General features: G+C 59.4%; 1 protein-coding gene across 2 annotated transcripts; it reads left to right on the top strand.

Moving 5' to 3' along the window:
* The first annotated feature begins 2,058 nt into the window (after nt 1-2,058).
* On the top strand, nt 2,059-11,769 carry LSS (lanosterol synthase). Of its 2 annotated transcripts, none has more exons than XM_050900018.1 (20): nt 2,059-2,174; nt 2,262-2,370; nt 2,775-2,896; nt 3,231-3,327; nt 4,190-4,325; nt 4,553-4,661; nt 4,994-5,112; nt 5,551-5,648; nt 5,785-5,812; nt 6,430-6,486; nt 7,200-7,271; nt 7,981-8,031; nt 8,180-8,329; nt 8,680-8,776; nt 8,986-9,091; nt 9,644-9,709; nt 10,135-10,215; nt 10,610-10,780; nt 11,232-11,310; nt 11,524-11,769. In XM_050900018.1, exons 1-20 carry the CDS (start codon nt 2,096-2,098, stop codon nt 11,707-11,709), a joined length of 2,013 nt encoding a protein of 670 aa, XP_050755975.1. In that variant the 5' UTR covers nt 2,059-2,095; the 3' UTR covers nt 11,710-11,769. The 2 variants fall into 2 exon arrangements, with proteins under 2 accessions (XP_050755975.1, XP_050755974.1); XM_050900017.1 differs by having other exon boundaries at nt 2,080-2,174; nt 2,262-2,343.
* Nucleotides 11,770-12,087: the final 318 nt, after the last annotated feature.

Below are 12,087 nucleotides of genomic sequence, written 5' to 3'. Positions count from 1 at the left end.
CCTTTAGCCCCATGGTTACAGCACCTGTAAAGCATAACAAAATGTTTTATGGGTGTCACCCCTGCCCAGCACACCCCTCCTCACCCAGGCAGGACCCCGGTATTTAGCAGGTGCCCGCCACCCCAGGAGCGCTGTGCTGAGGTCAGTGATCGGGGGTGCTGCTGGCGGCGGTGCTTTCAGAGGGTGCTGCCAGCATCGCCTCTGCTGGGAGCTTTTCTGCAGGTTCAGTGAGCGAAAGCGGCTCCCCGAGGCAGCAGTGCCTGGCGGGGCACAGGGCAGCTGGGGAGCACCGGGGCAGTGGGAACGTGGGCACCCGTGGGTCAGGGCGCACTGTCCCCATGGCTGGCACTGCACCGAGACATGGTGTCCCCAGCCCCTCGTGGTCTACGAGGACGTGGGCTGGGCACCCAGGCTCGGCTGGAGCCGGTTTATTATCTCCATTAACAATGGAAACCACATGCCCAGGCTTTGAGGGTGCACAGAGGTAGGGACAGTTGCTCTCGGGGTCAGCGCTGTCACCCGAAGGGACAGGGTGGCTGTCGGGGTCTGCAGGGGGATGGCACTCCTGGGGAAGCGAGCGTGATCTCTGTGCCCGAGGCAGATATACGGGACAGAGGAGCTGCGTCCCAGCTGCTGGCAGGGCAATGACGTCCCCATGACAGGAGGTGCCACAAGGAGGGGGACGTACACGTGGACGGATGCAGCAGCACATCCCCACAGAGCCAGGGGCAGCAACACCACAGCACACCCTGGGGCCGGGTGTCGGAGCTGGTTGTGCACCTGGAGCCACTGGGTCCAAGGGCGATGCCTGTGGAGCTGAGCCCAGGCCGGTGGTCCACAATCACCCGTGCAAAGGTGGGTCCTGAGGAGGAACCACCCCTGCTAGGCAGTGCAACACCATCAACGCCCACTCCATTGCATGCGTGTCTGTCTTTATCAACCGCTTGCTTGTCCGGCACCACCACGAGCTGCTGCTTGTCACCTGCTCCCCTCCAGATCCCCCTTCCCTGCTGGGCTGCCCGCCGGCCCCCAACAAAGCATCACCTCTGTCGCGTCTGTGCACCAGCCTGCAAGGAGTCTCTGGTGGAAAAGGAAACTTGCAGCTCTTGGGTTTAAATAAAAGGGCATTTACTGCCCGTGGTGGCTGCTGGGGCTGGCAGAGGACTTCTGAGCAACGCCACCCGCGTGGCTGTGACATGGGCAACAGGTACACGCAGGCAGGAGGTTCTCGCCGTCCCCCCAGACCAAAGGGTGGTGTCGCAGTCACTGGCCGGGTGACAGCCTTGGGAGAGCACCTTTATAACCCAAAGCCACTTGACGCGGCTTTTTGTGAGGGCCCGGCAAGGCACGCCCAGAACCTGGCACTGTTCCCCCGGCAGGCGTCAGGGCGGAGAAGGCCGAGGCGGCGGCCGAGGAGAGGCAGCCGGCCCGCCCCGGGGGCGCGCAGCCCCGGGACAAGCGGCACCGGCTCCGGCCGGGGACCTTCCCGCCGCCCGCCACTGTCACCGGCCCGCGGGGGCGGGGCTTAGGGGCGGGGCGAGGGCGGGGCTGTCGGCCCAGTTCCGCGGCCCCATTGGCTGCCGCCCGTGAGGCGATGTCGGCCCAGGGCGGTGCGGCCCCGGCCCCGGCCCGGCGGTGATGGGGACCGGGACGGCGATGGCGGCGGACGGCGGGTGGGTGCCGGCGCGGCGCGGCGGAGGGGAGCCGGCGGGGCAGAGCGAGGGTGGCGGCCGCGGCTAACGGTGCCCATCTCCGGCAGGGTGGTGCGGCGGCGCGGCGGCCCGCGGCGCTCGGCGGCGGCCACAGCGCTGCCCGCCTGGCGGCTGCGCTGCGAGGGCGGCCGGCAGCGCTGGCGCTACCTGGGCGACGGCGACGGCGACGACGGGGAGGCGGGCGGCGAGCGGCGGGCGCAGACGGCGCTGGAGGAGCACAGCCTCGGCCTGGACACGGTGCGGGGTGGGGGGGCCGGGGCGGGGGCCGGGCGGCAGAGCCCGGGCCGAGGGGCACCCCCGGCTTAGGCGCTGTCTGCCCGCAGGGCGAGGCGCTGCCGCCCTTGCCGGCGGCCGGCACGGCCCGGGAGGCTGCCCGTAAAGGCATGCGGTTCTACGCCGCTCTGCAGGCAGAGGACGGGCACTGGGCGGGCGACTACGGCGGGCCCCTCTTCCTCCTGCCAGGTAGGCCTCGCGGGGCGCCTTCCCTGAGAGGGGTGAATGTGTCGCGTTTGGCTTCATATAAAAGAGCCAGCTTCTCCGATCTTCCAGGTCTCCTCATCACATGCCACACTGTCAAGATCCAGCTGCCAGAGGGGTTTCGGAAAGAGATGGTGCGCTACCTGCGCTCTGTGCAGCTCCCGGACGGAGGCTGGGGCTTGTGAGTAGCAAAGATGCTTCTTTTAGTGATGGTGCCTCCAAGGTCCAGCACTTGGAGCTGCTGTCAAGTCTGCCCAGGCTTGGGGAGAGGGACTCGGCAACTGTGGTATCTCTGGGTGGCTGGACTTGCTTGTGTAGCGCTCCAGGTACACCTTTTGTCACAGAGATGGCTGGACCATCAAGTCTGGCTGCATCTCATCTGTGATGCTGTATCCCAAAGCATCATGTGTAATAGGGTAGTGCAGAGCAGTGTTTCTCCCTGGGTTAGTTGGGTCTCCCCTTTTCCACAGTCACCCCTGGCATCCCACTTCACCCCGACAAAGACAGCCCTGTGCAGTGGGTTGTGTCTGGCTAATGCTAGTAGCTGGCTAATGGCTATGCTGTCTCTGCGTATGTCCGTGGCAGGCATGTGGAAGACAAATCGACAGTGTTTGGCACAGCGCTCAACTACATAGCCCTCAGGATCCTGGGGCTTGGACCAGACGACCCTGACATTGTGCGGGCCCGTGTCAACCTGCACAGCAAAGGTCAGCTCCGTTGTGCCCAGCACAGCAGCCGTGGGGCTGGTACGCTGGTGAGAGAGGTCTGGCCGGACCCAAGGGCTGCGTGGAACATGGGGGGCTGCCAGGTAGTAGAGGAACTGTTGCTCTTGCTTGCCCTTGATGGCACCTGCATTTCAATTAATGATGGGAAAGCGCGTTATGTTTTTGTACCATTGCCTGCTTGCCCTTTTTCGGGACACGTGTCCTAGCCTGAGTGGTATGCTCCCAAACATGGGGAGAAGTCGACCCTGCGATGGGGAAGAAAGCAGGGAGCTGGCATGGTTGCATTAACCCTGAAAGCTGATACCGCTCTCTGCAGGAGGTGCTGTGGGAATCCCTTCCTGGGGGAAGTTTTGGCTGGCTGTCTTGAACGTTTACAGCTGGGAGGGAATGAACACGCTTCTCCCAGAGATGTGGTATGTGCCGCCCTCAATGTGGAGGTAGGGGGTGTTGTCAGTCCTGCCACCAGCCTCGATCCAGAGCTGTCCCAGGCGCTGGTGTTTGCTGGGATAACTCCAGCTATGGCCTGGAACTGGGGGTGCTCAGGCTGCTTGTCAGCTGGGAGACCAGCAGCAAGGCCAGCCAGTGGGTGGATAGCACTGAACACTGTGCCGAAGGGAGATGCCAGAGCTCAGCCCTGTTAGCTTTACCCACGGGGTCCCTGATACATCCGTGTGCTCCCTGCCTGCTACCAGTACCTTCTGCTCTTGTGGCCAGCCAGAACTGGGCCCTAGCAGGACAGGACAGCCACATGTAAGGCTGCCAGCTCTAACCCTCACTCGTACCCTCTCTGATTACTCAGAGGGCTACTAGGTGTCGGAGAGGGAAAGTGTATGACATTTTCCCCGGGGGAAATCAGGGGCCGCACAGTACCAAGAGCTGCTGGTGCTTTGTCATAAAATGCACGTAACCGTCAGTCTGGGCCTCTGCCTTCAAAGTCACGTGGGGAAGAGAGGGGCCCCTGAACTGACTTCTCCCCTCCCTCTTCTCTGAGCTCGGGATCCTCCCTGGCCAGTGTCAGCTGGGCCAGGAGCGGTGTCTGCTGGTCCTGCTGGGGAGGGAGCACCCCTGTTAGGGAGGATCTGAGCATGGCCGGGCTGTGTGGATACTCCCTTCTTTTCTCCTGCAGCTGTACCAGCAGCAGCAGCAGCAGGCCTGGTACAGGGGATAGGGAAAGGCACGCCCTGCTCCGGGCATCCCCCTGTCAGAACATCGTCCCTCTGTGCTGCCCTTGGTCCTCCTTGTTCCTCACAGTAGCACCTTCTCTGTCGCAAACAGGCTGCTTCCTACGTGGTTCCCAGCCCACCCGTCCCGGCTGTGGTGTCACTGCCGCCAGGTTTACCTCCCCATGAGCTACTGTTACGCCAGGCGTCTGTCAGCAGAAGAGGACGAGCTCATACGGAGCTTGCGGCAGGTAAAGGAGCTGACCCTGGTGGGGCTCCCGGACAAGGATACGTGGCTCCCTGACCACCTGCTGTGCCAGCCATGTCCTTGTGGACCAGCCTCTGGCTTGTGAAGTGACAGCTCTCATACCCGCACAGTCTCTCTGTCCAGGCAGCGGAACCAACTTCCAGCAGTAAGCTGCCTCTGGGTGCTTGCTCCCAGCTTGCCAGGCTGATGCCCTTTGTTGTCTTGTGCCAGGAGCTGTACGTGCAAGACTACGCCAGCATAGACTGGCCAGCCCAGAGGAACAATGTGGCTGCCTGTGATGTGTACACCCCGCACAGCTGGCTGCTGGGGGTTGCCTATGGTGAGTGCGGTGTTGGCTGGGACGGGAGGGCCCTTGCCACGTGAGCCGGTGGTGGTGGAACTGAAGCTGCCTTGTACCATGGGGGATCTTTAGGATCTACTGCCAGCTGCCGGTGCATGCCCTGGAGCTGGGATGGAGACGTGGATTGTGTGATCCTTGAGCTTCTCCCTCCCTGAGAGCAGCAGGGCCTTGTGCCCAGGTCCGAAGGCCACTCTGGGGCAGAGCAGTTCCCATGCTTTCCTTGACTGGGCATCACATGAGGCCTGCCACAGCAAGTGAATCTGGCTGCATGGAGTGGGTTTTTCATTGCATGTCTCTTTCTTCTCCTGTAGCCATCATGAATGTATATGAAGCCCACCACAGCACTCACCTGCGGCAGCGAGCCATCACAGAGCTGTACGACCACATCAAAGCTGATGACAGATTCACCAAGTGTATCAGCATTGGGCCGGTAGGACACTTACTGTCGATCCTTTAAAAATCTTGCCCTTTGCTCTTTAGGGACCAGGTTGTGGCCCCCAGCCCTTTTGCAATTGTGGCGTGTAACCATAATCACCACATCTTGCTCAGGCACAACTCTGGCTGCTTCTAATGCTCAAGAGCTTAATGCTGACAGGGCACAGAAGATGCAGAGGGCACGGGGACAGCTTTGGCCCTGGTGAGGGGTACCTCTCCTTGTGGTCCAGGGAAATGATCTGAGAGGAAGCTCTGGAGCAATCTCATGGCACCTGCCCCACTAACTCAGCTATGCTGAGTGATGCCACAGATGGAGCTGCCAGGATCAAGCCTGGGACCACCTCAAGATGGCTTTGTGTTGGGTGGGAGGGATATATGTCTCTGGGGCTGGAAGAAGCTGTATCCAGAGCAGTGACAGTGCTTCTCTTGGCAGATTTCCAAGACGATCAACATGCTGGTTCGGTGGTTCGTGGATGGGAAGAACTCCCCAGCTTTTCAGGAGCATGTTTCCAGGATTCCCGACTATCTCTGGTAAGGGCTGAGCATGGCCCACCTGGCACAGCGTAGGGCTCTGATCCCTGTGGAGTGAGCACACCGTGGCTCCCGACCCGCTTCCTGGCGCTCTAGCTGTGCCTGCGCTGCAGCACTGTGCTCTCTCCTCCCACAGGCTGGGCCTCGACGGCATGAAGATGCAGGTGAAGTGCTGTAGGAGTTCAGCTGTGACTGAGAGGGACCCTGGCATGCTGGGGCAGCCCATGGAATAATGGGATAGCTTGTTCACCCTGGGCCTGAGCTCCTGCCATCTCGCCTTTGGTGCCTGGTGGCCTTGTCTGGCTCACTGCCGCTTCCCCTGGCTGTGCCAGGAGTGAGTAGTGTCCGTCCTGCTAGTTTGCCTCTCTGTGGCTGTGAGCTGAGCGGCAGCTCTAGGCCTCCATTCCCTTCATCCCCACGGGTCCTGGGAGAACGGAAGGAGAAAGACAGGCCCCTGATACTGCATGTGGACTGAGCTGTGCTTCTCTCCTAGCCGTTGTGTCCCTCTGCTCCTTATCGCTAGCCACCTCTCCTGTCTTGGCTGTGCACAGAGCAAGCTGAAGCAGCTGTCTCATTTCCTATTCCCTTGCTGTCCCTGAGCTGCTGCATCTGTCCCCTCTATGCCAGCACATCAGCCGTGATGCTGGGTGACATAAAGCAGGCGCAGGGCGGAGGGAGCTAGTGGGGATAATGCAGGAGGGATATGCTACCCCATAGACCCCACAGCTAGGTCAGGCTGCTGCCAGCACCTGCCCTTCATTATCTACTTTCTCTCTTCCAGGGCACAAATGGATCCCAGCTCTGGGATACTGCCTTTGCCATCCAAGCCTTCTTGGAGGTAACACACCCCTCAGTGCTATGTGCTCTGTCTTGGGGAAAATGGTCTCTCCTGGCGCGTCCCCGAATACCAGCAGCTCCTACTGTGCATCCCCTCAGACCTCTGCTGTGCCAATTCTGGCGTTGCGTCGTATGACTGAGCCAGGCAAACGCACGTCTTCTCAGAGCCCACCTCAGCCGTGGTAGGCAGGGTGCCCAGCACAGCTGGTACAGCCCATCTTTGCCAGCTGCTTTTGAAGCAGGAGGCCACAGCGCCGGCTGAGTGGGTCAGATTAGACTTCCCAGTTGCTGCAGTCTTGTCGTAAAACCCTGGCCCTTCCTCCTTGTTCTGCTTGGCCGCAGAGCGTTGCTATTTGGCAGGGACAGTGTGCAGGTCTCCTGCTTTTGTGTATTGGAGCAGAGACAGCTATGGTGGGCACGCCTTTTCGAGGGTGGTGTGACTGCCCTGGTAAGCCCCTAACCTGGTCATGCAAATATCTCTCTTGGTGATGCCGCCAACAGTTGTTGCTTCAGTTCTCACTGTAGAGGTTTGTAATGGAAACAGTAAACGAAGTATGAATGCAAACCTACAGAAAGGGCTATATGAACGGCCAGGCATTAATGGCACCTAGATCAGCAGGTCAGCAAGGTCCCAGCACGTCCTCTTTTTCTTGAGGGGCACGTTTGGTGGCCACAACTCCTTGCTGACTGCTGACTGCACACCTCTGTTTCTAGGCGGAAGCCCAGAAGATGCCTGAATTCACGTCCTGCCTCCAAAATGCCTATGAGTTTCTCCAGTTCAGCCAGGTGAGCGGAGCCAGTTGGTGGTGTCTCTCACATGCTGGCTATACAGACTTGGCTGCTTCTCAGAGCCCTGTTGGATGCATCTGTTGCCTTCTGAACAGCTCTTCTGAAGGGCTGGACTAGCAAAGTCCTAGGGACAGCCTCATGTTTTCTGCTCCCTGTTGCTGGGAGCCATCTTTGCAGCTTGGAGAGGACCTTGGCTACGCCCAGGGATGTTTGGGTTGGCTGCCTGGGCTAAGAGAGGCTGGAAAACTGCGAGCTTAGGCTTCTTTGCCCTTTGTCCTGTCTGGTGCCCACACATCTGAGGCACCCTTCTGGGAAACCCAGACTCTTTGGCTAGTGAGTGCATGAGCTCAGCTCCCACTGGCCAGGCCAGTGGCTCAAGGTGGGGGTCACCGTCACCAGCAGCTTGGTGCAGATGCAGTCATAGGTCTTGCTCATGGTGCTGCCAATGGGAGCATTGAAAGCAGATGGCTCCCTGGCAGGAAAGCACCCAAAGAGGGGACTTTAGCAACGCTTGCTGAAACCAGGCCAAAATGTGATTTCTCTTCAGCACTCCCTGCTCCAGAGCAGACCTCTTTCCCTGTCTGCCTCCCTCAGTAAAAGACAGTTGGTGCCCAGTCCCACAAAGTCGCATGTGCGACAGTTTCAGCCCATGGTCCTGCAGCCAGGCACCTCCAGCCTGCCCTCACTTGTTTCTTGTCTTCTGCAGATCCCAGAGAACCCACCCGACTACCAGAAATATTATCGCCATATGAACAAGGTACGATGGCTGGAACTGGTCTCTGAAGGATGCACGAACGGGGCAGGGATTTGGGCAGAGGGGATGGGAATGAGGGGCAGCACCCCCTCCCCCTGCAAGAACAGAACAGGACAGGGGAAGGTGCTGAGCCCTCCTGACCCCTTTCCAGGGTGGCTTCCCCTTCAGCACCCGAGACTGTGGCTGGATCGTGGCAGACTGCACAGCAGAGGGGCTGAAGTCAGTTATGCTGCTGCAGGAGAAGTGCCCCTTCATAGCCAAGCTTGTCCCCCCTGAGCGCCTCTTTGATGCCGTGAACGTGGTAAGTGCTACAAAAATTAGGGCCAAGAGAAATGCAGGCAGCTGAACCGAGCTAAAATAAGAGAAGTCAAGGCCTGGTGAGTTGTTAGATCTGGTATTACTAAGCTAGTACAAGGCTCATGGCCTGGTATGGCAACACCGTATTTACTGTGATACGGAGCCACATATGTGACATAATGTAATGTGATGGTCCAGACTGGGCCCACCTGTCAATGTGGTTTGGGACCTGGGTTGGCTGCCAACCCCACGGACTTGTGGGTCTGATTTTGTCTTCACACCTGGCTTGGGGCCAGACTGGGGTGCTACTGCCTGTGAGCCAGTCCCAACCCCTCTCTCTGCTTATCTGGGCAGTTGCTGAGCATGAGGAACTCGGATGGAGGCTTTGCCACGTATGAAACTAAGCGAGGAGGCCACTTACTGGAGCTGCTGAACCCCTCGGAGGTGTTTGGTAAGGGGAGCTGTGCGGGGCTGGTCATCCTGTCCACTGTGAAGGGACACAGTGGACTGGCCTTGCTGTGCCCAGTGGGTGCCTGGCTTTGCCCCAAGTCGCTCTGTGGGATAGGTGTGCCCTGGGTCCAAGGGAGAGGTTGGCAGCGTGTGGCTTGGAGGCTCCCCAGCAGAGGGGCTGCTGCACTGATATCCTTCACCTGCTGGCAGGCGACATCATGATCGACTACACCTACGTGGAGTGCACGTCGGCCGTCATGCAGGCGCTGAGACACTTCCATGACAAGTTCCCTGAGCACAGAGCCCCAGAGGTCAGGTGAGGCACTGAGATGAGAGTCAGGGAGGGGAGAAGACAGGCTGCAATGTCCCATGCTGCCTGCCATGGCCTCTGTTGACACAGCCCCTGCTGAGCCTTGTCAGGGGTCTTGCCTGGGTCTCTGCATTGGCATGGAGCAGCCCTTGGTGTGTGCACAGCTGGGATGCTGGTGACTTCTCCAAACCAGAGCCCCCCCCTGCTGGGCTGGGGCCCACCTTCTCTCAAGGAGTAGGGCATAGACTGTTTGGGATCAGGCTGGGGGAAATTGGTGGAGATCTGCCTGCCTCTTGACTTAGCAGTTGCCTTGATCTTGCAGCCAGTTGTAGGCTGGGTCCCCTGCTTGTGTGCTGGCGTGAGGCAGAAGAGCACCCAACTGGTGCATGATTTGATTCTGAGATCCTGAACAACGTGGCTCCCTGTCTGCATGCTCTTGCCTCTTGAGCCCTCTAATAATGGGACCCATCAAAGCCTCAGAGGGACTGATGGATGCCCCTGATGAAGCAGCCACTGAGTTTGAGCTGCATCTGAAGCAGGTGTCTTTTTCCTGACCAGGGAGACTCTGCAGAAGGGCCTGGACTTCTGTCGCAAGAAGCAGCGAGCTGATGGGTCATGGGAAGGGTAAGCAGTGTTCCCGGTGCCCAGTTTTCCCCTCACTGCCCCAGTGTGAGAGGGACCGTGATGACAAGCATTCCTGGCTGGCAGGATCTGTGGGAAGGGCAAGTAGGGGCTGATCCTCCTCTAGCTCCTGTGCTTTGCTCTCCTCTCCCTCCAGCCCAGGCGGAGCAGGCACGTCCTGCATTGCACAAGACCCGGACAACCCCTGGGGCTAGGGTGGCTCCAGCTCCTCTGGTCCCAGAGTGTCTGCTGACGCCTGAATGAGCTGGGAGCGGGTGCTGGTGGGACTGGGCATGGTTGCACCATAGGGGAGGGCAGGCTGCAGCTGTATGCCTGGTTCTGCTCTTGCTGTGAACACGGCCCTGTCGCAGCCTGCCTCTACCTGGGGCCTTGCACCCCTGACAGTACCGCTCTCCCCTTCCTCCTAGGAGCTGGGGGGTTTGTTTCACCTATGGCACCTGGTTTGGTCTGGAGGCGTTCGCCAGTATGCAGCACACATACCGTGACAGGTGAGAACGGGCTATCTGGTTCCCCTGCCCTGACCTACCTCTTGGGCCGGGGCAAGACTCCGTGGTGGGGCTGGGTGGATGCCCTCGCTGCGCATGGGCTCTCCTGCCCCAGGTACTGCTCCTCCCAAATCCTGTGCCTGCGATATGAGCAGGGCACTCGCTGCCTGAGCCTCAAACTCTCGGGGCAGCCCCGGCCGTGGGCAGGGCAGAGCACAGCTCCTGTTTGCAGCTGGGAAACACAGGCGTGCAAACACTCCCTTGTCCCCAGCCCTGTCTGATTCTCTGCCCCATCCTTGCAGGGCAGAGCACAGCTCCTGTTTGCAGCTGGGAAACACAGGCGTGCAAACACTCCCTTGTCCCCAGCCCTGTCTGATTCTCTGCCCCATCCTTGCAGGGCTGCATGCCGAGAGGTGGCCCAGGCCTGCCAGTTCCTCCTCTCCAAGCAGATGGCAGATGGCGGGTGGGGAGAGGACTTCGAGTCATGCGAGCAGCGCACGTACGTGCAGAGTGCCGTGTCGCAGATCCACAACACGTGTTGGGCCCTGCTGGGGCTCATGGCTGTCAGGTAGGAGCAGCCCTCGCCTCTTCAGGCACCACCTGGCCCTGAGTGCTCAGTGAGATGGGAAATGCAGGCTGGGTTGTGTGGCAGGGCTGGCACGGGCCCTTGGCCTGGCTGGTGTGGGCCATGCACCCAACCGCGTTTGTTCATGACCTCGTTGGTCACAAGCCTCCTGCAATGAGGCACTGCCTGTGCAGTGCTCCACAGGCCAGCGAGGCTCATAGTGCTGGGAGCCAGTGCAAAGCAAAGGTCTGGATCACAACCACAGGCCTCCAGCTTGGCAAAATGTTGCCATATTCATAATGTCTGGTGTCCTAGGGTTGTGAGGGGCCTTCCCAAAGCACTCGGCATGGTGGGACAAGCTTGGGGCAGCCTGGAGGTGGTTGAGTTCCCTAAGCAGGTGGGGGTTTGCAGACGGTTTGGATAAGAGTGCTCACATCTCCCTCGTGCTTTGCAGGTACCCTGACATCAACGTGCTGGAAAGGGGCATCAAAGTGTTGATTGATAAGCAGCTACCCAACGGGGACTGGCCTCAGGTACATCTTTCCTCTGGTCTTTCCAAGGGGTTCCCTGGTGTTGCAGATGTCTTGGGCATTGTGCAGCTATTGCAACGGTGTGCTTTCCCTTACCTGGAAGGGAAGCCACGTGTGGCTTTTGGTGGGGAACTTCAGGAAGGCAATGAGCTCAGCACCGCATCCTGGACACACTGTGGTCCCCTCTCACTCATACCATCTTGCTCTCTGTCTCAGGAGAATATTGCTGGGGTATTCAACAAGTCGTGTGCCATCAGTTACACTGCGTACCGCAATGTCTTCCCCATCTGGACGCTAGGGCGTTTCTGCCGGCTGCATCCCAACAGCCCTCTTGCTGGGCAACTGCAATCCGGATCCTCAGCTGGGGCGGGGAAGACCGTGCAGGAGCCCTTGTCTGCCTGAACCCGGGCCATTGCAGGTGCTGTGGCCTCTGACTTGTCCTAGATATCGGCTGCTGCATGGGGCCACGGGAGCGTTTGCTGCATAGGATATCTCAGTGCTGATCTTAACACATGGACCGCTGCCTCTGCCAGGGAGGAGTGCTGCCGTGGTGCTGCAGAGTCTCTGCGTTCTGTTGAACCTCTTCTAAAAATCTGCTTTTAAAGGTTTTTCCCAGGTATATCCTCCCTCACGGGACGGGGAGTGAAGTGCCTTTTCAGACTAGTTTGGTGATCTGAGAAGAGAAAGCTGCCAAGCTGTGTTCTATTACACATCTAGACAGACTGTCTTATCCTGGGTAGAGCAAGGCTGCCTTTATCTTCCCCTCATGCTGTCCAGGTT

Source organism: Gymnogyps californianus, chromosome 7, assembly GCF_018139145.2.
Source record: "Gymnogyps californianus isolate 813 chromosome 7, ASM1813914v2, whole genome shotgun sequence".
NCBI classification, from domain to species: Eukaryota; Metazoa; Chordata; class Aves; order Accipitriformes; family Cathartidae; genus Gymnogyps; species Gymnogyps californianus.
Note: the sequence above shows the minus strand (reverse complement) of the source record. Positions and strands in the feature narration are given on the sequence as shown.

Excerpts from the sequence above, each read along its gene's own strand:
- LSS (XM_050900018.1), top strand. The coding sequence starts at position 2,096 with ATGCGGTTCTACGCCGCTCTGCAGGCAGAGGACGGGCACTGGGCGGGC. Across the intron at positions 2,371-2,774 it reads CCGGACGGAGGCTGGGGCTT|GCATGTGGAAGACAAATCGA; the intron begins GTGAGTAGCAAA and ends TGTCCGTGGCAG. Across the intron at positions 10,781-11,231 it reads CTGGGGCTCATGGCTGTCAG|GTACCCTGACATCAACGTGC; the intron begins GTAGGAGCAGCC and ends CGTGCTTTGCAG.